The sequence below is a fragment of the Euleptes europaea genome, chromosome 5 (assembly GCF_029931775.1).
Source record: "Euleptes europaea isolate rEulEur1 chromosome 5, rEulEur1.hap1, whole genome shotgun sequence".
Classification (NCBI taxonomy): Eukaryota; Metazoa; Chordata; class Lepidosauria; order Squamata; family Sphaerodactylidae; genus Euleptes; species Euleptes europaea.
In genome coordinates, this window is record NC_079316.1 from 67949964 (window position 1) to 67977095 (window position 27132).

The 27132-nt window shown below is 42.2% G+C and overlaps 1 protein-coding gene across 5 annotated transcripts in view; it reads right to left on the reverse strand.

Annotated features, from left to right (window-relative positions):
* Nucleotides 1-27132, reverse strand: part of FGFR2 (fibroblast growth factor receptor 2) — a 165066-nt gene that overhangs the window by 37856 nt on the left and 100078 nt on the right. For 3 of the 5 annotated variants that reach the window (XM_056850348.1, XM_056850349.1, XM_056850346.1), the window contains 2 exons: nucleotides 4877-5067; nucleotides 2251-2395 (listed from right to left, as the gene is read on the reverse strand). In XM_056850348.1, the coding sequence (XP_056706326.1) occupies nucleotides 2251-2395; nucleotides 4877-5067 (336 nt within the window). Of the gene's footprint in view, nucleotides 1-2250; nucleotides 2396-3883; nucleotides 4029-4876; nucleotides 5068-27132 lie in introns of all 5 variants that reach the window. The other 2 variants (XM_056850350.1, XM_056850347.1) reach the window with 1 other exon arrangement.

Genomic DNA, 27132 nt, shown 5'->3' on the forward strand with positions numbered 1-27132 from the left:
ATTCCTTTTATCTGATTTTGCCTGATCAGGAGACTCCAAATTTACCTCAAATTTGCCCTAAAGCTTGGTCACGAACTGGTTAGGTCCCTTCTGTCATGAGGCACCATTTCAAAAGTGTCCCATCCAAAGTGCAAAGGTAATTTCACAGTAAGAAAAAAGTGTCTGTGCGAGCAAAGAAAACTGGTACATCCTTTACTATGTCCATAAACATATACTCTGCTCTCTGGATTATTAACCATGGCTCACAAACGCATGTTCGGTTGTTCAAATGGACTCAGAATGTTCTCCTGGAACAGGAGAAGTGAACTTTGGGGTTCGGAGAAAGCCACACCAGTTCTTTGATGTGGGATCACACAGGATCATAAGAAGGAGGTAAGTGGAACATAGTATTGTCACAATACTATGGCTTGTTTCTTCCATCACGGTAAAAACTATGTTAATCCCTTCCATTCTGAGAATATTTAGAAATTAGTGTTGGAACACTAAAGTTCACAGAGATGGATATACAGACTCATAGGTAAGTCTACTGGTCTACTGGTGGAAGACCCTATTTATTTCTGATCTTGAACATCACCGAGATCATAAATGCCACTGGACAATGACAGTACCTCATTAATTAGTGTTAAACAAGTAGATGAAAACTATTATTATTTTTATAACATAACAATGACATATTGGTTTCTGATTTTTTAATTTAAAATATTATAGTGCTATTGTGACACAAATCACTGCCAAAATTTATTATTCTATCCCCAGCAGTCCAATCCCATGCATGACTACTCAGAAGTCCCACAATGTTCAATGGGAGATTACTTCCAAATCAGTATGCATAGGATTGTAGCTGAAGCCTTTTACCTATTCCAAATCACAACAGCAACAATCAGCATTCTACTGCAAGCAGTGTCAATTGCAATCGGTTCTTATTTCTCATCCTGTGTTAATATATGTTTCATTCAGGCAAACAGATTAAGAAGTGATGCTGAAGCACTTGCAAAAATGGAAACAGCCCTGCAAGCGGAAGCAACGGGAACTTCAAATACAGACTCCCTGTTTAGTGAAGAATATTCCATGGAAATAGGGTTGCCAGCTCCAAGTTGGGAAATACCTGGAGATTTTGGGGGCAGAGCCTGAGGAAGACGGGGTTTGGGGAGGGGAGGGACTTCAATGGGGTATAATGCCATACAGTCCACCTTCTAAAGCAGCCATTGTCTCCAGTTGAACTGATCTCTGTTGCCTGGAGATCAGCTGTGATAGTGGGAGATCTCCAGCCACCACCCGGACATTGGCAACCCTATATGGAAACCTTAAGCATTAATACATTAAGGAGTGTGATAATGTGGGATGTCTCAGCCATTGGGAAGAAATGCCCTAGAAAAATTGAGATCCATTCATGTGGCAGCACAGTATTTAATGAGCAATACAGTTTTGCTATACATACATGCAAGCACGAATTATTTAATACTAAGTTATAATGACCAGAAACTTACAAACTGTGAGCATTTATGTGTGCGTGCACACACAAAATAAAACAAAAACAAAACAAGGCAGTGGCACTACACTGAACAGCAAGCAAGTTTCATTAGTACCAACATTTAAAACGATTTTTTCTGACAGACAAGCATTATCAGGCAATGAAGCGCATTAATGTGTGTTTCTGCTAAAACAGAAACATCACTCTGAGCATGACAAGACATGCTTTGCAGAAAAAGCAAATTAGCTAGCCATTTGCTTAGAGCATGCATTATTTAAAAGGTACACCAAGTTGATTCCAAAGATATGTTAAAAAAAAAAAAGAAACACTGCTTCTGTATTCATGTTTCAGCACAGCAAATTCTCACAGAGACTAAAATTAACCTAGGCAATTTGATTAGGATGAGGTTTTTGATGAAGTGTTACTTTAAAATCACCCTTAAAACTTCTAAACTTCCCAGGGGGGTTTTGAATTCCCTCACAAGGGATACGTTTATGGTTTTTGAGCTTAAGTATCTCACAGGAAAAAACCTTTTATTTCAAATTTATAACGAACATCAAGGCAGGTGAAAAAAACAGTTATGTCTGAAAGCCCCTCCGTTCATCATTTTAAAGCTCCGTTCATCATTTTAAATTTAAAGGGCAGCATTTTGCTTTTTAAAAAAAAAATCACTTGAAGAAGATTAAAAGCCCATTTCTGAGACAGAAGCTGTGCTAATTTGGCAGCAATCAACAATGAAGCAGGGAGGGGAAAAACCACTGAAAGATAGCAGTATATACCTGGCAGAACTGTCAACCATGCAGAGTGAAAGGATATCCCAATAGAATTACCCGCCAAGCATGTATACTCCCCAGCATCCTCAAAAGTTACATTCCGTATATAGAGAACCTCAATCTCTTTGTCCGTGGTGTTAACACCGGCAGCCTAGAAAAAAAGGGAAGCAAGAGAAAAACTAGACATTTTAGGAATTCTTGTGGATGGGAAGTGGGACCACGGAGATCTTGGCACTTCAGAAGGAACAGTGGTGCACAGCCGTGGGGAGATCCCATCCACAAAGCCCTCAACCAAAAGATGATTATGAACAGATCCCAGCTCACCTCAGAGAAGAATGAATCAACACCCTTCACCAAACCTACACTCACCACCTAAGGACGCATGCAATCAGATAACATGGAAAAATTCACCCACAAATGTGTTTTAAAAAAAGTGTTACAGACAGAAAAATAAAAAATACAAGAAAGTACAAAGGAAAATCTGTTTTACTTGCCATTCTAATTAAGAAAAGGGAATTTCAGAAATACATAAGAGATGAAGCTAGAGAAACAAAACTTTATAAAAGAGATGTGCTCATTATACTTGGGGTGAACTGAAACCCCCCAGATTTTTGTATCTACTGAACCTCAGATTTTGTTCATTTCATTAGCACTTGAGGTAACTGTGGACTGCTTCTTCTCGGGTGAACTACTACATGGTTATGCCCAACCATGGCATTCCTAATTTGGTCTACAATGGGTTTCAAATCATATGTTTGGCAATCAAAAGTGTGAAAAATTTTGCCCTCTGATTACTTCCAAACTCTTCATATAGTCAAGAAAGACATTTACTGTTCTTGGTGGCCTGATGAACTGTTACACTAGTCTTTTTTGCGACAGGAGGATGCCGGCAGCATGCCCAGCCAGTGTCTGAGGGCCGCGCTGCCGCCGTAGGGGTGCCGGGGTAAGTGCCCCTACGCTGGTGTCCATGCCAGTTTAGATGGAACAAGTGCCAGACACAGTTGTAGGGGTCATGCCACCTCCGAAGCCCATTTTGCCCCCAACCTCAGGAATGGGCTGTAAGTCTCTCACACTGCTCAAAAGATCCCTGTATAGCTTAGGTAAAGTGCTTATGTAAAGCACCATGAATGTTCAAAATTATATCCTCAGGAGGATGGGTCTAAGGAGATTTTTATTGAGCATGCTACTAGATCTGTAAAAAATCTAGAATATGCTGTCACTGAAATTACACTTACGGTCTGGTTCCTGTCCCAACTAGTGGCTGTAATCCCCATAATAATGACAAATACCATACATGAAGGGTGACAGCAATAGTAAAAAAAGAAAAAAAAAGCTGAGGAAGATTTAGACTGATCAGAATTTTTTCATATTGTACTGAGAACAAATATATGTGAACACAAACGGACAGTTCATAGTAAAAGAGATAGTAGAAAAGATTTAAAAACAGGTTACTAAAAACACACCACACAGGATTTGTGGGAATTTTTCCATGGCTACTGGAGTAACACCAGTTGCATCTCCAAGGGAAGATTACAAATACATCAAGGTCATGGAGTTATCCTAAAAGCTGCCTGCAGAGTCCCAAAGCACCAATTTTTTCCAGCTTCTACATCCAGCTTTCTTTAACAGACGTTGTTACCTTTATCTGGCAGAACTGTAAGCCAGGCAGACTGGTTGGCCTCCCCTATATAATTGGAGACCTTACAAATATATTCTCCAGCATCCGCCTCTGTCACATTGTACAGTTTCAGCACTTCAGCATTGGAACTATTTATCCCCGAATGCTAGAACAGACCAATAACATAGGAGAACAATGTAACTGCTGCCCCAAATGTAAACACCAATACGGTCCCGCCACCAAAACATTTGAAGAAGTCTTCCAATTAGCATCAACATTAGTATAAAAACATGTTATTTTATTTAAAAAGAACAAATGAAGGTTACTTTTTAACAAAATGGGGAAGATTCTAAACAGATGAAACCAAGTGTGTAAAGATCCAAATTCAGTGGATACTTAGGAGCAATGTTTCACCTTACAGGACAACACTGCTTTAGAACAAGCTACTTCTATGTAACAAAACTGGTCAAATAGGAAATTTTAAAAAACTGGCTGTTAACCTTAAAAATCATTGCCCCGTATGAAAGTGGTAAAAAAAACCTGACTTCTTGGTATGTTTGATATAGAAAATCCTGCTCTGCCAATGTCCTTTGGCAGAAAACATGGTCATTGCTGAAGGACCTTTAATGTTTTCCCAGACTCTCAATAACAAAGACCAAGTCAATTTTCTTTGGTTTATTTTGGACACTCATTGCCCAAGAATAAATCTCAAGTGATGTCAAGATAGTGGTGTCGCAATTTTCTTAATAAGCGGCCATGATGTTTGAAAAACAAACAAGCAATTGGTGTGCAAGTAAAAAAGACTTTCTGGAATCCAAAAAGTGGAACTAACTTTTGCTTTTGTTTAGACCAACAACTGTGTGTTCCAGCATATTTATGGGTTGGCACTAATAAAAGCTTCTGGGTCGTTAAAAGAAATTCAATCCCAGTTTCAAAACACTTGGCCTCACTCAACAGCCTTTTTTTCACAATCTAAAAAAGAATTACTCATTATCTGGGAGGGGGGAAGCTTACCTTGAGGACTTTCAGATAGGGTATTCCTTCTGCATCATGCTTACTTCCGTTCTTTTCAATGTGCTTTATCCACTGGATATGAGGCTGAGCATCACTGTAGACTTTGCAGACAAACTCCGCATCATCCCCGACAACAGCCGAGGTATTTGCTGGTAGGCCTGCTTGTAGGATAGGCCTGTGTGGTGATCGTTCTGTCAGGAAGCAAAAATGGAGAGGGGGGGAGAGAGGGGGGGGAAAGAGAGAGAAACATATAAAGATGAAGAACTAGGAATACCTGCCAAGAAAACTGTTAGTGAACATGAGCCAAAAAGCCCTGTAAGCCTGTTGGCTGACTTCACTGAAATCATGCTGTAACCAAAATGTAGAACCCAAAAAAAACACAAAAAAACTAGACTTCAAAGGAGGTGCCTCAATACTACAGTAGAGTGTTGTACAATGACTCTTTCTTTTAAAAAAAATATGATGCAGAGCACCAGATCTTATGGACAGAACATTTAAAGCACAATTCCTTATTATTATTATTATTATTATTATGTTAAGTATGGAAACATTCCTTTTATTCATGAGCACAGAGCTCATCGGGTGTCACCCGTCCCCACTTAATAAGGAGAAAAAATAATTTCTATGCTTCTGGTATTCTTTAATTGATTGCAACTAATGCCAGATCAGATAAAATACAAAGATTGACTACTCGCAAATATTCTGTGAGGAAGTCGGTAAACATGTTCCTAAGGCCATCCATTGCCAACCCCTTTGAATACAAGGCACTACTGCAGTCACTGCTGCATCAACAATAGGCACACAAATTGAGTATATAGTGCAATCGTAAATGAAGCTGCACAATTTAGAAATCAGACCAAAAATAAACAAGGAAAACATCTCAAGAATAAACGGTAGTGCTGCCTATACAATTACTTATCTTTTTTTTTTAATCATAAGAATCAGACTATGAATCAGCAATTAATATATGCTACAAACAGTGAGCAGATGGTGCCAGCTAGGGTTAACAGAACCAGTCTTCTAAGAACAAAACAGACAATATGACATGTCACACAGTTAATAGCCAGTGATAGCCTCTTTGGTCTGTGAAACTTGTCGAATTTTCTTCCATGAGGTCTAAAGAGCAAAAGAGTGCTATAGGTACATTAAACACACACATAAACTGATGTCACTACTGAATGGTCAGACTGCACCGCTGATTTCCATGAGAACCCCAGTAGCACTAAGGACATTTTGCAAAGCTCTGGGGAAAAATGTTTCGTTTAGAGAAAGTCTACATATAAAACAATTAATGCACAGTTTTTCCATCCAGGGGTTTCAAGTTTATAAGTGGAAGCTACCAGTTTGTAAGACCCAATCATTGCAGTGAACCTTTCAATTATTCGGTAAGGCTTACTGTCAAAAAAATTCCAAGAACCAAAGTTACTAAATGAGATGGAGTTAGATACATTTGGTTAATGGCGACTTAAGACTATTACACTTCTTGCTTTGCTTAAGTCCCATGATGCTCCTTGTATTTATATATAAGAATAACATTGAAAGCCACTCTGTCTGTGTATTGCCTACAAAATGTAGGGATATTATAATTTTTTTTTAAAAAAAATGCAAATTTATAAAGGTAAAGGTTCCCTGTGCAAGCACCGGTCATTCCTGACCCATGGGGTGACGTCACATCCCAGCATTTACTAGACAGACTTTGTTTACGGGATGGTTTGCCAGTGCCTTTCCCAGTCATCTTCATTTTACCCCCAGCAAGCTGGGTACTCATTTTACCAACCTCAGAAGGATGGAAGGCTGAGTCAACCTTGAGCCGGCTAACCAAAACCGATTTCCGTCGGGATCGAACTCAGGTCGTGAGCAGAGCAATGCAAATTTACATTAAGATATATTTATAGTGCTGGGAAAAAATATCAAGTTTTCCTATTTTACTAAACTTTCCTATCTCTCTTTGGGTACCAAGAAGAAGAAACAAGCACAATTTCCCTTTAAAGTAACATAATTGGTTTTAAATTGAAGAGGCAAATGAAGAAATGAGGATTAGAAAGGTTCTAATAGAGATTAAACCATCTTAGATTTTATCACAATCCTAACACAAACTGAGGATCTGATTAAGATAGCCCCTCCACCCACACCTACTTCAGCTGCAGATGAGTTAGAAGAGAGTCAACATTGTGCTAGCTAACCCACATTCCACATCACAGTGGAAGAGATTAACACCCCCTAGGAGCTATTGTTAAGTATTTGTCAAAGCTTTAGTTTGCCAAAACTCACAGGAACATTTATCTGATTTAGACTTTTGTTATCCAATACAAAAGGAACTGTTTCATCATCATGAAATGATGTCAGCTGTTCTTCTCCCAAGATGGCTACTTTGGAACACACTGATCTACCTTCTTAGCCAATTGTAATCTGCATTTATTTTAGGCTGCCTCCATCTACATCACTTGATATTGTGCTAGCATAGTGCTACAGCAATAATTTTCAACCAGACTGGAAAACCATAGAGGAAAATCTAGGTGCAACTGACAATGGAATTGTATGCATCGATGTAGATACAGCCGTAGTCATTAATCTGAACTGTTTTGTTGCAGCCTTGCAGTATTAAGGTTTACAGGTGCTTTAAGCCATTTGTTAGAAATGCATTAAGAGCTAATGATTTTCCTTATATGTATTGGAGACTGGGTAGTATTTTGAACTTTTAAAATTGAGATGTTTAATTCCTGTTGCATCTCATTACATGTACGGTGGTGGAAAGTGCCGTAAAGTCACAGCTAACTTCTGGCGACCCCGTAGAGTTTCCAAGGCCAGAGACAGGCCATTTATGCATGGGAGGTTTTGCCTTGGATTTGCTGCTCTCCGGATGAACATTTTTTTCCCTCTTAATTCTCAAAACTCTGCGTGGGGGGCTTACTTTTGAGTTTTGAGAATTCAGATGAGAAAAATGTGCATCTAGAGAGCGGCAAATCCAAGGTAAAACCTCCCATGCATAAATGGCCAAACAGAGGTAGTTTGCCATTGGTTGCCTCTGCATAGCAGCCCTGGACTTCTACGGTGGTCTCCAATCCAAGTACTAGCTGGGGCTGACCCCGCTTAGCTTCCAAGAGCTGATAAGATTGGGCTAGCCTGGGTCATCCAGATCAGGGCCATTACACATGTAGCTCATATTTAAGTTTGTTAAATAACATGATTTTACAGTCCTTTGCATTTATATATAAGAATATAATTTCTTATATATACTGTCCATTTCTCTTAGGAAGTCACAATGGGTAGAACCGAGAAAGAGGAAAGGAAGGTATTTTGATGAGAAATACTTATTCAGTAGTGAACACATTCCGTCCCTTTTTTCTGAAAGGCAAAATTGATTCTGTGTGGCAGGGCCGGATTTCGGGGCTTGCCCAGTGTGCAAGGAGGGGGGTGCCAGCAAGGGCTGGGGAGCGTGGGCATGGGGAGAAGGAATGCTGCCTCAGTATGGGCACAGCTGCCTGCCCATGGACTGCTCTCAGGAGTGAGAAGAGGAGGGGGTGCTGGTGAGGGCATCTGGAAAAGAGCACTGCTGCACCCCAGCTGGAGTGCACGCTGCCTGCCTTCAGCTCAGGTGTGTGTGCTGCCCGGTCGGGCCTAGCAACTGCTCTCCCTCTCTTTCTCTCTCTGTGGGGGTGGCCGCCATGCACCCTACCTGGCACGTTTGTCTCTGCCCCAAGGTCACCAGTACCTGGTTCCAGCTCACACATGTACGCATGGCCCATCCCCTCCCTCCCCACCTGCCCCAGGCATTTCTTCCCCCAGCTCCATGCCAGCTTTGTGGAGGACCTCTTACAGGGGAAAAAGTGATATGTCCTAGAGACTAGGCCTACCTGTTTTTATTGACCTGTTTTTATTGGCTTGACTTGTTTTTATTGAGTTCTGGGTATTGTTTTAGTGGTGGGTTGCCTCAAGCAATTCTTAGACAGGCGGCATACTAAATAAACACATTTCCACACAGCTGCCAGATGGCAAGGGTGTAGACTTAGTACTGTTCCATCTCCTTTTCACAAAAGATGAAAGGACCCAAAAAAAGATTAGATTTACAAAAACAAGTAACATGTCAGGAGACCTACATGTCACTCTAATTAAGCATTTAAGCAAACTTAAGCAAATCCCAAATGGAGTGTGGTCTCTCTTAAACATGCTGGCTTCCAATAAATTATCTTAAAAGCAAAGCATTGAGAGCGTAATAGCAAATAATGATGCCTGCCAAACAATGGAATCTTTCATAAATCCCTATGTATTTGGCATGCTACAAATGCCTACTGGGAATTTATTCATGGACACAGTGCTGGCAGGGTCCTATAAAGTAGCAGCCTTATTTTACTTGCGGCTAAGGAACTCTTGCAATGCTGCTGTTAAATCATTCCTTGGCTATGTGCAGGACTATCTGCCTTAGTTCCACACAAGTGCCATGCAAGCATGGGATTTCCTACTGGGCACAGATGACACACAGAGTCACCACTTAGGGGAGGGGCTGTGGCTCAATGGTAGAGAAACTGCTTGGCATGCACAAGGTCCCAGGTTCAATCCCCAGCATCTCCAGTTAAAGGGACTAAGCAAGTAGGTGATGTGAAAGACCTCTGCCTAAGACCCTGGAGAGCCGCTGCCAGTCTAAGTAGAATACTGACTTTGATGGACCCAGGGTCTGATTCAGTATAAGGCAGCTTCATGTGTTCATGTGTTCTCTTCCATTTTAAATATTAAGCAGGCATGTTGTCCCACAACTATAAAGATATCCTTGAAAGTGTGCAGACTGGTGAAAGATGCCAGCTCTGAGGCTGATTAAGAAGATATGGTAGGGCAAAAAGGTGAACATATTCTCGATTATCTCTGCAGGCACAGAACAGATAAACAAAATAAGCAAATGCATTCCACACTGCTTAACTTGTAGCATATAGAGCTTATGTTTGCGAATTCAAAAAGTATAATTCAAGGGTGAGAGGGTTAAAGTATTGGACTAGGATCTGGGAGTTCTGAGTTCAAATCCCCACTCTGCCATGGAAGTTCAATGGGTTACTTTGGGCCAGCCACTCTCTTTCTCAACATAACTTGACTTCACAGGGGAGGAAGGAGAACAATGATGTAAGCTGCTTTGGGTCCCCATTGGAGAGGAAAGCATGGTACACATATTTAAATAAACAAATAAATGTCTCCTTAACCATTCAAAATATGACTTAAGACAGCTTCCCCTTGAGGAAATACATATGCTCCCAAGGTAGGAAATGCTCATGCATCTATCCTTCCAACACTGAAGATATAAGGCCTGGTCCACCAATGCAGCAGAATGAAAGAATGAAAGGTACAACTTCAGACTGCAGGTAACATATCAAGTTTTTAAATGCCACCCTGAGCAGAAAAACCCTGGAAGAGTAGGGTTGCCAGGTCCCTCTTCGCCACTGGCGGGAGGTTTTTGGGGCAGAGCCTGAGGCAGGCGGGGTTTGGGGAGGGGAGGGACTTCAATGCCATGGAGTCCAATTGCCAAGGAGGCCATTTTCTCCAGTTGTAATAGCAGATCTCCAGCTAGTACTTGGAGGTTGGCAGCCCTATGGAAGAGTCAAACTAGTACAATAGAGAGTAAATTGAACTACAACCTTGCTCCCATTTGGTGATTGTTTTCAGTTTGCAGAGAGCTAGGGTCTTGTTACTGTTTTATTGTTATGTGGAGAACCATCACACACAATCTGAAGTGATACAGTCCACAGAATAACTCATTTTATTGCATACTTGAATTTATTGCATACTGAGGCTTGAAAATGTACTGAATGAACAACCACACCATTTTCTGTGTATTTGCATGTAATAGTAACATCTAAAGCCACTCCATATGTTTTGCCACAATATGCAGGAATGGTATAACTTAAAAATAAAAGAAATTCAAACTGTAACTTAATGTTAATATACATGTTGCCATCTTATAATCCGTACAAAGTTTCCTTGCTTTTACCAAATAAACTCTAATGCCACCTCCCCAATCCCTCTTTGGGCTTAAAAAATAGCAAGCATGATCTCCTTTTAATAAAAACCGTACACCATCTTCCAAAACATATTACAATTACCTTCAGTATAAAATGAAACCATAGAGAATATTATTCTAATTTTTTTTTTTTAGAATAAGTCAGTAGGTCTTATGTTTCATTTATCCACATCAGGGTTTGATTTCCTTCATGACCTTATTCCTTGCCCTTAAACAAGCCAAAAAAGAGAGGTCTGAAAAAGTACGGGGGGTGGGGGAAATCACCACTATGCTCACGCACATAATGTGTTCTGTTTTTTTCATAGAATAGGACTTAACTTTTATCCATGTATGCCAATGATTATTCACATAAAACAAGAGATGTAGAAGGTAAACAGAGGCTAGACTTCTGGTTCTACAATTTTGAAGAAATACAGTCAGTAAAATTTTTATTCTTTTTATAATTTTAAATATTTTTAAAAATACATGTCAGAGAAGCAGTTGGACTTGTTGAGGTACTTCATCTAACAGGAAATCTATTTCAGGAAATATTATTAAAAACAAGATTAATAAAAATGAGATTTCTGCTCACAGTTACATACAGCTACTGTTGTATAGATAGGGTTGCCATCCTCCAGGTACTAGCTGGAGATCTCCTGCTATTACAACTGATCTCCAGCCGATAGAGATCAGTTCCCCTGGAGAAAATGGCCGCTTTGGCAATTGGACTCTATGGCATTGAAGTCCCTCCCTAAACCCCGCCCTCCTCAGTCTCTACCCCAAAAACCTCCCGCCGGTGGTGAAGAGGGACCTGGAAACCCTATGTATAGAGAATCACACTTTCTGCACCACCCCACCTTATAGTGACAGCAGCACATGACAAAGAAGGCCATGGAGTGAAACCAATTTAGCTCACTGGCACATACAGCTGGCACAGCTGCTCTACTTCAAACAGGCTTGAGGGCCTAAGTGTGGTGTACTGGTTGGAGTGTTAAAGTAGAATTGAAGAGACTGTGCAAATCCCCACTCGGCACTGAAGGTTGTGGAGTAACCTCAAAACAGTCCCTTTCAACCAGCCTAACCTATCTCACTCCGTTGTTGTGAGGATAAAATGAGAAAACCAAGTATGGTGCCCTGAGATCCTCTGAAGATGAAAAGGATAAGAGATGCACCAAGTTGCCATCCCACATGCTGTTAATGCATAATGTGGCTTGTCCCATGTTTCTGTCGGGTCCATTAGACATGTTGTATGTTAACATTAGAGTGCGGAAAGGATGCTGTTTTAAGGCAACCAATGAAACATGTAATTTGTCATGAGTGATGATAATCTGGGAGAGGCATGTACAAGCCTGAAAAAATTCTGAACACCTATGTCCTGCTTGCCTTAGAAGCTGATAACTGCAGGGACCTATGAATTGTGTGTGTGTGTGTGTGTATGTACACCCTCCACACACACACACACACACACATAAACACACATATATTCCTTATGTGAATTGCTGTAGGCTAAAATTTGGGTGCTGCCTCCTAGTTATAAGGAATCATGGACTCCTCTGTAGAAGTATGATAATGCTTGAAATGAACCACAAGCGAGGGAAATCTCATATCCTCTCCCAGTGTATCTGTTTTTGCTGCAAATTCACCTCAATTGCTGTCTTTCATTTTGCTCACCATGCAAATTCACCCAGATCTAGTGAGTCCAGAGAGGGAAGACACTGTAGTACTGGAAAATGTTGTCCTATTTCTTCTTTTATTTTTGATGGCAGCTGTTTTTGAAAACAGACTCTTTTCTATTCCTGCTTCTCTACTGCATGGCCCACAGCACAATCCTACGCACAGCTGTACCCTTCTAAGCCCACTGACTTCAATGGACTTCAAATGGTGTGACTCTACTTACGAGCGCACTGCCAGTGTATTAAAATGTGAGATCGGCTGGGTTTTATGGGCCTTCAAATACTCAGATCTCGCCAGTACATTCTGACTAAATATGGTCATTGAGAACATTAAACATTGCATTGTTATGCAGTTATTGCTATATGGGCAAGCAGCGGCAATGATAAAAGGCTCTGATGCATTCCTGAAGAGGAATAAAAGCTCTATTTAAAAAATCCCAAAGAATAAAGCTAAGTCTGAAATACAGAGTACCGCTAATGTACACTAAATATATATATTGGCTTTCTGGAAACCAATTATACCTAGGTTCTGCATCTGAAAACAGTTAAAGTGAATCTTTATTAATTTTTTATTCAAAACTATAAACATTAAAATAAATAAAAAAGCTTCAGAGCTTTCAGTTTCCTAGTGTTATAAATCCATCAGCTTTCAGTAAATTTATTCTCTTATTTACTCCTGCACAATAAGGTCAAACAGGCACTTGGGAAATAAATCTTTACTAATTGAACACTGAAACTTTATAGCTTTCTATTTTAACCATTTACATGGCTTTTTTGCATAAAACATGCCAACATCAGCTCCTGTAATAAGGAGAGTAGCTTTTGTATTCAAAGAGATACTGGGAAATGTAATAAGCAAACTGCTGACATGACTAAAACTACAAAATATTTATAATAATCAAGACTCTATGGCATTTGATTACCTATTGAATCCAATTCCAGATTCAATGGATAAACCAGGAGTCGGGATTTATTATAAAATAAGGCACAACTGTAAATACAGCTGTCAGTGGTATAATCCTGAAGTCTCCGATTAGTGGGGGAAGAAGTTTTATACAAAGGAGGAAGGTATATCAATTCACCTGTGAAATGGTTGTATCATGTCTGTGGATGAGTCTTGCAGTATCCATGATTTATCATCCATTCCTGGGCTAGTGGCTATATAAAACTATATAAAACCATGGGTTGTGTCCTATCATTCTGCTCCAGTCTTCCTTCCAAACAAGGACCCTTGCTCTGGCAAACAGAAGGGGCATGTTCCACAGGAGCAAAGATCCTTGAACCCAAGGAAGTTTCCCTCATGGAATGGAATCAGAGGATACAACCCCATGCATCTAAGCATAGTTTCCACTCATCAATTTTGACTGGGGAATTTCTGTACTTTCTGATAATCTAAGTGCACTGAGGCTGTCTGCTTCCTCACACCATATGAGCGCAGAAAGACTAGACAACTTACGAGAATGAAGCCTTGGATACTCACCGTAGAGGCTCATTCTCTTCTGAGGCGAAGGGCATCCTGATAGATGGGTTGTTTTCCTCTACATCCGGGTAGGCAGGACCTAAACTTAAAACTTCCTGTCTCCCTTGGCGGGAAAACAGCCCACAGGAAGCCAGTTATCATTGTACTAGCTAATTGACAGGAACAAGAACTCCTAGTAGAGAAACTTCGTTAACTTGTAGTAAAACAATCTAATACGCGGAACAAATAACGGTTAACACACAGTAAATATAATGACCAAAGACTGTTTTGGGTCAGCTTACTAGAATATACTGGGTGGGCAGGATGCCCTTCGCCTCAGAAGAGAATGAGCCTCTATGGTGAGTATCCAAGGCTTCATTCTCCACTGAGGCAAGGGCATCCTGATAGATGGGACTTTACCGAGCTCCCTCATGGGTGGGTATTATCCTAATCTACTACGCTTTGAAGAACCCTGCGGCCGAATGCCGCTTGTGCTGAAGACCAGGTATTAATCCTATAGTGCTTCACAAATGTTGATACTGATGACCATGTAGCTGCTCTACATATTTCATCGACTGGGGCTTGTTTATCAAAGGCTGCTGTGGTGGCCGCACTGCGGAGAGAGTGGGCCGTAATTCCCCCTGGAACTGGAGAACCGCAGCTCTGGTAGGACTCTTTGATACACTGTCGTAAGGTGTATCCTATGGCTGCTGCTGACATTCTTTTCCCTTTATTAGGGTTAGAAATCCCTATGAACATGAAATCCGACTGTCTAAAATCAGCTGTTCTGTCTATGAAGATGCGTATCGCCCTTCTTAAATCAAGAGAGTGCCATAGTTTTTCTTTGGCTCCCTTCGGTTTGGGACAAAATGACGGAAGATTGATCTCCTGTGACCTATGAAATCGGGAATTGACCTTAGGCTTAAAGGTTGGGTCAGGCGTCAGCACAACTTTGTCCTTATGGAATACGCACAATCCCTTTCTAATTGACAAGGCTCTAAGTTCAGAAACTCTCCTGGCAGAGGTAATGGCTGTAAGGAAAAGAACCTTCATGCGAAGGAATCGCAGGGATACTGTGCGAAGGGGTTCAAAGAGTGGTAAAGTCAGGGCTTTTAGAACTAGGTTGAGGTTCCACGAGGGGAACCTGTGCTCTATGGGCGGTTGGATTTGGGTCACCCCTTTTAGAAATGCCGAGACGTGTTTGTGCTGGATTATAGTACCTCCATCGCAACGAGGTAACACGGTGGACAAGGCTGCCACCTGCCTCCTTAAGGTAGAGGCTGAGAGACCTAAACGAGTTCCTTCCTGTAAAAATTCCAACACTTTTGGTATACCTGGCTGGAGAGGGTCTACCTTCTTTCTTTTTGCCCACCTAACAAAGGCCTTCCATGAAACATTATACATCCGCCTTGTGGATGGGCGTCTAGCCTCCAAGATTGTATCCACTACTTCCTTGGAGTATCCCTGGCCCAGAAGAGTTAACCTCTCAAGTGCCACGCGGTCAAACAAAACCATTGTGGGTCTGGGTGCACTAGAGGTCCCTGGATTAGCATGTTCGGTGATGTTGGGATCTGCCAAGGTTCCTGACACGACAGGTGTTTCAGACTCACGAACCATGGTCTGCGCGGCCAATATGGAGCTAACAGGATGACCTCGGCTCTCTGCTGAGAAATCTTTCGTAGAACTTTGGGTAGAATGGGAATCGGAGGGAATGTATAAAGCAGTCCCTGTGGCCAAGGACTCAGTAGGGCATCTATTCTTTCCGCCTTTGGATGATAGTACCTTGAATAGAATCTTGGAAGGGGTACCAAATTTGGCGGTAATAAGATGAAATATTTCCTGCTTTAACTCCCATTCTCCTTCGTCGATGCACTGGCGGCTTAGCCAATCCGCCTGCACATTGAGGCTGCCCTTGATGTGTTCTGCGCGTTATCGAAGGAACGTTCGCCTGGGCCCAAACAAATATCGCTGAGGCTTCGCGGTGTAGAACTGGAGATCTGGACCCGCCCTGTTTGTTTATGTATGCCTTTGTCGATGTATTGTCCGTTCTGATCATAATGTGGTGACCTCTGAGTTTGGTGGCAAAACTCAGTAGAGCTAGCTTCACTGCCCTCAATTCCAGGAGATTTATGTGAAAGGAGGCCTCTTGCTGAGACCAGCGCCCCTGAGTCATCAAGCCGTCCAGGGTGGCTCCCCATCCTGTCAGACTCGCGTCTGTGAATATCTGCAGAGGTTCGGCTTGAATGTACTGAGTTGCCTTGCTTAGTGTGGACGGCTTCGACCACCAAAGGAGACTGTGTCTGACCTGAGTGGGAATTGACACTAATTTTGTCTTCTTTTTGGTAATGTCTGATTGATACGGAAGAAGGAATGTCTGCAAAGGACGGGAGTGGAATCTTGCCCATGGCAACACCCCGATGCATGATACCATCAATCCCATAAGTCTCGCTAGAGACATAAGTAAAGTTCTCTTTAGTTTGGCAGTAGAGATGGCCAATGTTACTATCTTGTGTAATCTGTCTTTCGGAAGGGCAATGGTGTCGAGTTTGGAATTGATTCGCACTCCTAGGTGAGTGATAATTTGGGATGGAACTAGGGAACTTTTCTTGAAATTTATCAGGAACCCGTGTTCTTGAAGTACCTGAAGCACCAGATTCGTGTGCATTCTGGACTGTGTTAAATTCGGAGCGCAGATGAGTATATCGTCCAGGTACGGGTGTACCTGGACTCCCCGTTGCCTGAGGACTGCAATCACCGTGATCATGGTCTTCGTAAAGACCCTTGGTGCTGATGTAAGTCCGAACGGGAGCGCTCTGAATTGATAATGATTGCTCCCGTATGCAAATCTGAGGTAACGTCTGTGGTCTGGGTGTATAGGGATATGGAGGTATGCCTCCGTGAGATCCACTGCCGTCATAAAGGTGCCAGGGAGGAGGGACTCCACGATAGACTTCACTGTTTCCATTCGGAAATGTCTGTGGACCATCCTCTTGTTGATGTACTTTAAGTTGAGGATTGCCCTCCAGTCTCCGTTCTTTTTGGGGACGGTAAAGAAAATGGAGTACACTCCCTGACACCTTTGTTGGGCAGGAACCGGTTCTATTGCTCTGATGTGTAACAGGTGATGGATAGCTGTGAGGGTTCTGAGATGTTTCCCCTGTTTTAAGGAGATTGGAGACCGTAAGAAATGGTTGGAAGGATGGGTAGTTAGTTCTAGCTGATATCCCTGATGTAAGATTTTCAAAACCCATTTGTCTGGGTTGGAAAGCGACCATCGATGAACAAACTGCTGTAACCTCCCGCCTACCTGTAGAGGGTTGGTGTCACTGTGGGTTAGATTTTGGAAATCTATCCCCTTTGTCGGCTCTAGCTTGGGGACCCTGGAATCTTTGAAATCTCCCTCCTCTACGAAAGGAGCGAGAGTTGCCCCACGCTCCTCTGGATGGGCCCCATGATCCCCTGCGGTTGTCAGCACGAAATCTAGGTGACACTTTGGAGGAACGAAAGGACGGGTATGAAGCAGGTCGATGATCCTTTCTGACCTGCATTGGCAGTGCTTGTTTTTTGTCCTTAGTTTCAATTAGCATGCTATCCAGCTTTTCGCCGAACAGCCTGCCTTCTTTTATGGGATAGGCCATTAGATTGGTTTTCGCCTTGAAGTCAGCGGGCCAGGCTCTGAGCCATAAAGCCCTCCTGATGGATGTAACAGATGACATTGATCTTGACACAAAGGACATCGTGTCAAGGGATGAGTCCGCCATTATTGAAACCGCACTTAGAACTCTTTCCAAACCACCTATAACCCTCAGGTTATCCTGTGGAACCAATTGCAAAAGCTTCTTAATCCATAAGTATGACGCCCTAGCGAAAATGGACGTAGTGGCACTAGCTTGAATGGCCATTGCTGATGCCTCGTGTGATTTCCTCGCGAGGTAATCAGACTTTCTGTCTAGTTGATCCCTTAGGGATCCTACCCCGTCCTCTGGGACAAGCCCTGGCGACTGTAGGTCCAGTACCGGGGCATCTACTAAGGGAACCTTTAACATAGACATTGCATGTGGGGCAAGTGCATACAACTTTTTTATAGTAGGTGGAACTTGCCTATTGGAAGTGGGGTTGTCCCATTCCTCCCTAACTGCTCTTATAAAGAACTCAGGGAAAGGCACTAAATTAGATTGAGGGCGAGGTCTGGGAAAGCACTCTTTGACTCCCTGTTTTAACTTTGATTTGGGTTCCTCAGGGAGGTTGGTTTCCTCATTTAAATCAAGGGCTAGGATAGCCTTAGCCAAGAGGCCTTGGTAATCCTCCCCTGAAAACAGCCTAGAGTGTTGCTCCACAGGCTGAGATGTCTCCTCCTCGTCTGTATCAAATTCCCCTTCCTCTTTTTCTTCTTCATAGTCCTCAACTGATGAAGTTGTGGACTTGGAAAGGTCTGTCTGAGATTCCCCCTGCTCCACTACGGTAGCTTTCATGGCCGCCTTTGTGGGCCATGAAGGATTTCTTGTGACCCCTGAAGTGCTGGGTCCACAGGTTCCGGCAGAAACATGAGGCTGAGTAGGAGGGGTAGGCAGGTGGCTATCAGGGTGTACCCAAATAGGAGGGGGAAATCTGGCCTGGAATGCTTGAAAGTCCTGCCATTGACGTTGTAGAGCGCAGTTGATTAACTCATCCGCGCTTTCCCAAGAGATAAAATGGCCTCCCGCCGCCGCTTGATTCAAAGGGGGGGGGTTGCCAACTCCCGCCTGGATTGGAACCGTTGCCGCAAAATTACCCGGTCCCGAAGGGAGGGAAGCCGCCGCTGCCGCAACTGGAGAAGACGTCTGAGGTCTGGGAACCGTCCCCGTCTCTCTAGGGGTCGGATCGGGGGTGCTCCGACCGACTTTAAGGCTGGCGTTCGTCTTGGCGCTCCGTTTCCTTCTTTTGCCGCTCGGCTGCAGCGCCGCGGCTTTTCGCGCCTTTTTTGGCTTGGGCTGCGAAGGAGTGGGCTCGCTGGCCTTAGTCTCCTCTGGCCGCTTAATACTCCCTAATGGTCCGCAATCGCGGCCGTTGGGAGAGGCGGGGTTTTTTTGGACCGATTGGACTAATCCCCTTTCATAATCCTTCTCTGAAAGGAGATCGTCCTCCCTCTGTAAAATGACGTCGGCCATTTTGGATTCCCCTGTGCCCTAGATCTCAAGGAACCATGGAGGGAGATACACGAGGAGGGAAAGGGAAGGGGGGGGTTGAGATGAAATATGAGGGAAATTAAAGGACACACTCACGTAGACAAGACCGACTGGACAAACAGCAATATACTCCTAACTACTCCTTATCCTAGGTAAAAGGCACGGAGCTCCGCGATGGTGCCTGCTCTACCCGGCTAGGCAGGACAGAAACTGGCTTCCTGTGGGCTGTTTTCCCGCCAAGGGAGACAGGAAGTTTTAAGTTTAGGTCCTGCCAACCCGGATGTAGAGGAAAACAACCCATCTATCAGGATGCCCTTGCCTCAGTGGAGAATATGTGCTATGTAGAATGGTAAAGTTTTCCAGTTCCATTGCATTTGGTCAATGACAGATGAAACTTGAGGACTAAAGACCTACAAGTCATATGTCAACACTAAACGAATGTCACGTAGTATATGGTAGAGCAAGAGAAGAAGAAACCTCTTCTGAAAGTGTGCCATTGGTAAGAATGGTTTGTACTTTACTGAATACAAGGGACTGCATATGGAGTTCAGAAATAACTAATAACTTCTCTTCTTTCACTCTCTTTTTAAACCATTCACACAAGAAGCATGGCCTTCCACATAATCAGAAGCCCTGAATCTTTGCTCTTCTCCAAATTGCCAGAGAAATAATAAAAATGCTTATCCACACTTCTGTAGTGAAATTCAGGTGTTCAAAATACTTCACATACTTTATGTTAATAATCTTTATAACATCACTGCTGTACAGATCAATGTGATTTATCCTCAAAAAGTAGAGGGAGATAGGATAGAAAACCAGCCTGCCTAAAGCTGTATTGCAAGTTTGTAACTGAGTTGAACTTCAAGTTTGCGGCTGAGGCACTCCTTGTGGCCAGGGAGTTAAATGGCTGAACAGAAGAAACCATGCCAGCTCCAAAATAAATTTATGTTTTGTTTTAAATGTACAAAATCTTGACAGCCATAATTGGGCAAAGGAACTGAAGGCGCACCTGTATCACTAGTGTTGCAAATTTTAAATGTTTCCTCAAAATATCTGTAAAAATTTCAGATACATTAATTTTTCTTTTTTCTTTTTTGATAAAATCGTTGTGATGTAGTCATGCGGATAGCTGGTGTAACTGTATACCAGGAGACTCAGTTGACCCACAGGAGCATCAAATTACTACCATCTATCATCTGATCAACAGCTTGATCAAAAAAGTCGGCTTTAGGTGTGATCGTGGGACAAGGCTGGATTAAAAAAAAAGTTAATTTCCTCTTTGAAAGTTACCTTGGGCCACAGAGGAATTCCAACTCTAGCTGAGCCCTTTGCTTGACTAGGAGGAAGAGGGAAGTGCTGCATGTGGGTTTTCAATTCTGAGACTTTCTAAGGCACAGCTGGTTACAGGACAGGTGTAAACAAAGACATTTCTGGGTCAAAATTTCTTAGAGGAAGGAAAGTTCACACATTTAACTTACCACAAACATATTCATTTAAAGGCAACCAGCGGAAAGGATTAAATAAATTATGTGTTGGCTACAATACCCAGGGGGTGCCAGGGTGGAGTAGTAGTTAAGAGTGGTGGGACTCTAATCTGGTGAACTAGGTTCGATTCCCCACTCCTCCACATGAAGCCTGCTGGTTGACCTTGGGCCAGTCACAATTCTCTCAGAACTCTCTCAGCCCATGCAAAGGAAGGTAATGGCAAACCACCTCCGAACATCTCTTGCCTTGAAAATCCTACGGGGTTGCCATGAGTCAGTTGCGGCTTGATGGCACTTTACACACACAATAGCCACAATTGCAGTCTGTGCTTTCCTGAGGACTTGAACACGCATGAAGCTACCTTATACTGAATCAGACCATCGGTCCATCAACGTCAGTACTGTCTACTCAAGGTCTCAGGTTGAGGTATTTCACATCACCTTCTACCTCATCCTTTTAACTTGAGATGCTGGGGATTGAACCTGGGACCTTCTGCATGCAAAGCAGAGGCTCTTCCTCTGACCACAGCCCCTTCCCATGTTCTTCTATCTCTAACCTCAGCACATGACTGTGCCCCTGGATTGTTATAAGGCTTTTTGTGGCTGTTAGACAACTGATTGTGGGGTATTGGAGAGGTTTATTACTAGCAGTTGGGAGAAATCATTACCTGGAAAAGGATATTTGATGAATACGCTATTCCAGTGCAAATGGGAGCTGGTAGGTATGGGAGTGGGATTTATCATAGATGGCCAGTCTTTAGCGAGGATGCCCGCAGCCTGCCTAACCTCCATAGCATCCCGAGAGTTGATGAAAGAAGGGCCTCTATTTCCTCCACATCTACCCTAATATTGTGCAATATTAGATCAGTAAAGCACAAACAGCACACCTCTATGAGATGTTGCAGGAAGAAGAAACTGACTTGGCTTGCATAACAGAAACATGGTTGGAAGAAAATTACATGGTGTGTCTGCCCCAACTAATACCACCTGGTTACACAGTCCTCTACCAACCCCACACAACTGGCTGAGGAGGAGGCATGGCTATTATCCTCCATGAGACCTGTAACTTCTGCAAACTTCCAGTGCAAACTATCACTGGCATTGATTGTATGCTCCTTACATTAGGGACTAAGGATAGATAAAGCATTTTTCTTGTCTGCTGGCCACCTAGTTCCCCAGTGGACACCCTATATGCGTTGGCAGAGGTACTGTCAGATGCCATGTTGGAGGCTCCTAGACTGATCATTCTGAGGGACTTCAAAATTCACTTTGATGACACTTCATGACGACCAGCCTAGGCTTTTATAGCTTTTTTGGCTGCCTTGAGTCTCTCCCAAATTGTGACTGGCCTAACACATGGAAGAGGTCACACCCTGGACTTAATCCTTGGGGGAAGGTTTGGTTTCAGGGCTGGAGATTCATCCTGAACCATGGTTTGAACACAACTTACTTAAAAGCCAAGGTGAATGTGGTTCCAACACCCCACATGAGAGGGGGCCCAGTTAAAATGGTCTGTCTATGGAGGCTCATGAATCCTACTGGATTCCAGAATGCTCTGGGGATTTTAGGATTCCAAAAATGTGTTCTGTTGAAACATAGCAGCGGAAACACAGAACCTGAAGCTTCTTGAAGCTATTAACAAGGTTGCCCCTCATCGACCTCTCCTGCCTCTGGTTTACCACAGAGCTAGGTGATCTCAAAAGAGTTGGGAGATGTCTAGAATGGCACTGGCAGAGAAATCATACTGAATCTGGCATCTAAAAACAGACTCTTCTTCTTCATCATCTGATGAGATCGGGCTATACCATGCTGCCTTCCCTCCCCAGGTAATAGAGTTGCACTGTACAAAATGGTTCACAAACTTGCTGGGATAAATTATATGGGATTGTGGTCTATACTGCTGTGTACAGCTTACTATAAATAGGATCTTATTTTGTCATTTTTGAACCATTTAATGTGTCATATTAATACTTATGCTATACTTCAGTTCTTTCTGGTGATTCCCCTTCTAAAATCCGGATGCATTGGTTACTGAACATTCTATTTTGTTCGCTGCACCAACTCACTATGTATAATCTGCCTTCAGTCCCTTTGAGAAAGGTAGACTATAAATAATGCAAATAACGAAATAAATAAATAATACAAGAAAACACATATATATTTGTCATTAACACTGTAAACTAATAGTTTTCTAAAATAAGGCACTTCACCTAGGATATGGGGTCCTAAATGCTTCCCCCATAATAAAGTCTGAAAAACTCTTGACTGCACATGTAAAATTTGTAGAAATTCACATGAGGATTGTGGCCTTCAACAGCACTGCAGTACATATTTAAGAATCTTTCAACACCAACTATCTCAATGGGATTTAAAGTATGTGAAACTGGTCTGGACTTCAGTCATTGTCTTCAACAGATGTTGCAGTTCACTTCCTGAAGATTTCTTGAGTTTGAAGCATATGTGAGGACAATGACTATGGACAGGGTAGCAATTCTTTGACTAAATAATTATCAAGCGATGTCTTCGCTATTCAAACTCTATATATTAGCAATCCTATTTATTTACTAGAAATACTGAACGTACAGAATGCCAGTTATTAGGTAAACAATGCCCTGTTAAGATATTGCAGAATAAGATCACTGGGTACTAAACCCACTTGTAAAACATGTGCATTTTAAGATCATTAAGCAATGCTTGGTAAATTCAGCTTCGCAATTATAAGAACAACCGAAGACTTTAGAAACAGTTGAAACATTATACGCACTCATGCAATAAAACATTTACAGCTTCTATCCCTTCTGTTAATCTAAAGCTTTACTCCTCAACATCAAAGTATTCTTATCTAGGACAGTCTCAAAAATGGCAACTTTGTTTAATCTTTCTTTAATCTTTAAAGAAATTGGCCCGGCAAGTTCAACTTGTACCTCTATTTTCATCACTGATTTAATCCTTAGCAGAGTTCAGAAAGCTACATCTTGACTGAACTCTCAAGTATGTTGTATATGGCCGTGAGCCAGCCAGTTCTGCATGGCTGTGGCCCATGCACAATCCTTATGTCTATCAATTAAAAAAAAATCTACTCGGCATCCTCCACCACCACTGAACCCTCGAAACTGATATCCAAGCTATAGAGATAAAAAAGACACAACTCCAAGCCTCACTAGTCATGGCAGATCTAGTTGTTAGTTACAGAGAAAGGGAAATACCCAACATCAAGAAAGGGCAAAAATTTTAACCGTGGGAGAGGCACTTTATTCTGCAGATATCATCATAGACGATTAGCCTATGTCACAAAATTAGCATAAACGAATGGTAAAGGTTTGGTAGGTACTAAGCATGTACACCCAGGCGGTATTAACAATTGCTCAGGGCACTGGGGAACTGATCATCAAATGTCCTTCTTGAAAAGCTCCACTCAGGAGGTAGATAGGCATGTTTTTCAAGAATGGCCACAAGACTACAACACAGTCAAATTTACGTGAGATACACACATGCGAGTTAAATGAAGAAAAGAGGAGAGGTCCCTAGGAGCAAACAAAGTTACTTCATTAGATCACCTCTGGTTAAGATATCAATGTGTAGGGTGAGGGGGGGGAATGAATGCAGATTCCTGCAGTAGCTGGTTCTGGATTTTTGTACAGGTTGAGCATCCCTTGTCTGAAAATCCAATGTCCAAAATCAAAAACTTTTTGAACGCCCACAAAGGGTAATAAAATGGCAGGCTGGTCGCACCAACAGCAGGTTCCCCACGATGCCTCACATGCACAAAATTATTAAAAAATATTGTATAAAATTACCTTTAGGCAATGTGTATAAGGTGTATATAAAACATAAATGAATTTCATGTTTAGACTTGGGTCCCGTCCCCAAGATATCTCATTATGTATATGCAAATATTCCAAAATCTGAAATGATCCAAAATCCAAAACACTTCCGGTCCCAAGCATTTCAGATAAGGGATACTCAACCTGTATCCTCTTTTCTTGTTCTCAACCTTTGTATTCTCCACAAAAAATCTTAAACAAAAATCTTATTCTCCACTGCCTGTGGAACAGGCCATCAAATATATTAACCTGGATATAAGCTAAAAGCAGTGCCTATGCAGCCATTTTGTCCACGACCATATAATGATAATTTAACAAGTGCCTCTTCTGATCATCATAGCTCTAGCTACACCTACATAGCTTTAGCTGCATAGCTCTAGCACAACATCTGCAGTTCCAAGTTCAGCATTTAAATATCAAACCAGTATTACAGCAGTAGTTCTTTAAAAAAAAAGTGTGTCATGGAGTAATCCATGAATATCTCATATATTAGTCATGTGGACAGTGGGTCCCTGCACACCTGATGTTCAGATGGACACAGGGGCATGCAGACTCCACCAAAGTTGCAATCCTAAGCAAACTTTTCTGTGAGTGAGTCCCATTGAATAAAGTGGAACTTACTTCTGAGCAGATTCCTTAAAAGTGTCCTAAGCTGCAGGGATCTGATGTACTGAACAAACCCTTTGCAAATATATTCTCAGTTTGTTGCTTGGTGACATCTGTTTAGTGTGTTACCAAGCCAAGGTCCAGCAAAAACATAATTTAAATTCATTCAATGCAACATAATCAGTAAGCACTGTGAAGTGAGTAATAGTAGGTAAAATCATTAAAATAATATTCCCAAAAAAATTCAGAGCAATAAGTAAATTACAGTTAATTTTACAGCAATCCTCACATTAATCTCCATTCCTTTTTGGGAAGTCTGTATTGGTGCATACAGAACAAGGCATTTCCCAATAAACTCTGTGTACCCAATTTCACCAAACCAGCCTCAAAATACATTCTTTAAAACTGTATGTTTTGCAGCAGTGCAGGAGAGAAACAATGGAATGCCAGAAAGTCAAAAAACTGCAGCAGGCGACATGAATGTTCTTGTTTTAAAACACCCAGTTGTCATCACTGGCTAATGGCCTTAATACCAGTCTGCCCTTTGTGCAAAAAAAAAAAGCAAAAAGCAACCCTTATGCTGCCATCGTGTGTTTTTCATCAGCTTCCCCAGAGCAAGATGCGTCTCTGCTGAAAAGAGCCTGTAATGTCTACCTTGCTAATCTTGGAGTTAACTGATGTGATCCCTTATATGGCAGTTGCAAAAGCCAAAGCTTTAGAACATCTGAGCAAACAAGAAAAAGCTTTGCTTGGGCGAGGGAGATGACAAGAAACATAACAATGAAGAAGTAAGTGAAGCTCACCCTTGGATTTACCTTTTGGATTTAACCCCTTATGGGATTAAAAATGAATAAAAAACAGAGAAGTTCTGGAATGTGAAACGCAAGGCCCAATTTCTCCCAGATGAGGTCGGAAAGTGGAAGCAGAACACTCCAGGCACTGGAAAAGAAAGCAGTGCCGCCAAACCCATCCGAATCGATTGCCTTGCCATGGAACTGCCGCATGAGCTTGCCAACTGCAGTGGAATTAGAATACTGAAATGCCAGATCTGATACCATCGAGGGAATGCAGATGGATTTTGTCAACACCATTGGGGCAGGCAAGTCCCACTGCAGGTAGAAACCATCCTAGGTTTCAGTATACCTCTAATTGTCTGTAACATCCATTCCAGGCTTTACTTACAGTAATTCCTTTTTACCCTGGTACTCTTACAACTTGAAATATGCTGGCTAACAGCAGTACTTTAGAAGCACGGTAATTATGCATCCCCCCCCTTTAAGAATTTAGCTATTAAGAGATCCATGAAGTACAGTAAAGCGTTGTTTCACTGCTACAGGATAAGAACCCTGCAGCATAACACATCAACAGGTTCTAATTAGTAATGGTGGCTGCAAAATAGCTGACCTTCAAATAAAACACAAGATTGTTGCTTACCCCAGAACCCCAAGGTTTCCAGTACCTAAAGAAAGGTCATAAAATTAAAATATACTTTACAGTGTAAAACATTCCCCTCTTCTGGCTTCTAGTCACAGTGTTCACAGAGGCTTTTGCCACACCTGGAAGGTACAGAATTTGGCCCTGGCGTTCCCACAGACTTGCTCAACTAACTGAGTGTATTTGTCCAGCAACCCAAAGGTTGCTGGATTTGAGCACAGTGTGCACGTGTCAAAACTTGGACAGTGACACAGAAGGCCAAGCAAACAGATTAGAGAACAAATGGGCAGGTGAGTGGGGCTACGTGATCCGGAAAGGTGCCCTGTAAATATGACAAGCCAGCATTCAGCCAAGAAGTAACAGCACCAGGATTATTTTTTAAAAGCCTTTGATGAACTATGATACTCAGTTTCCAACAGTAAAGCACACAGCCTCCAGCACTACACGTTTTTTCCCTCAGCTAGTTGTACATGTGGTGACAAAACTCAATGCCAGGTGTAAAGTCCGGAGCCAGGTTTTTCACTGCTTTGAAAGAGATTTCTTCCTTCTCAATTTATCTAAATATCTAAAGGCAAGCACCACGGTGGATTCCTGCCCGCCTCTGCCCCTGTCTCAGCATGCCCTAGCCCTG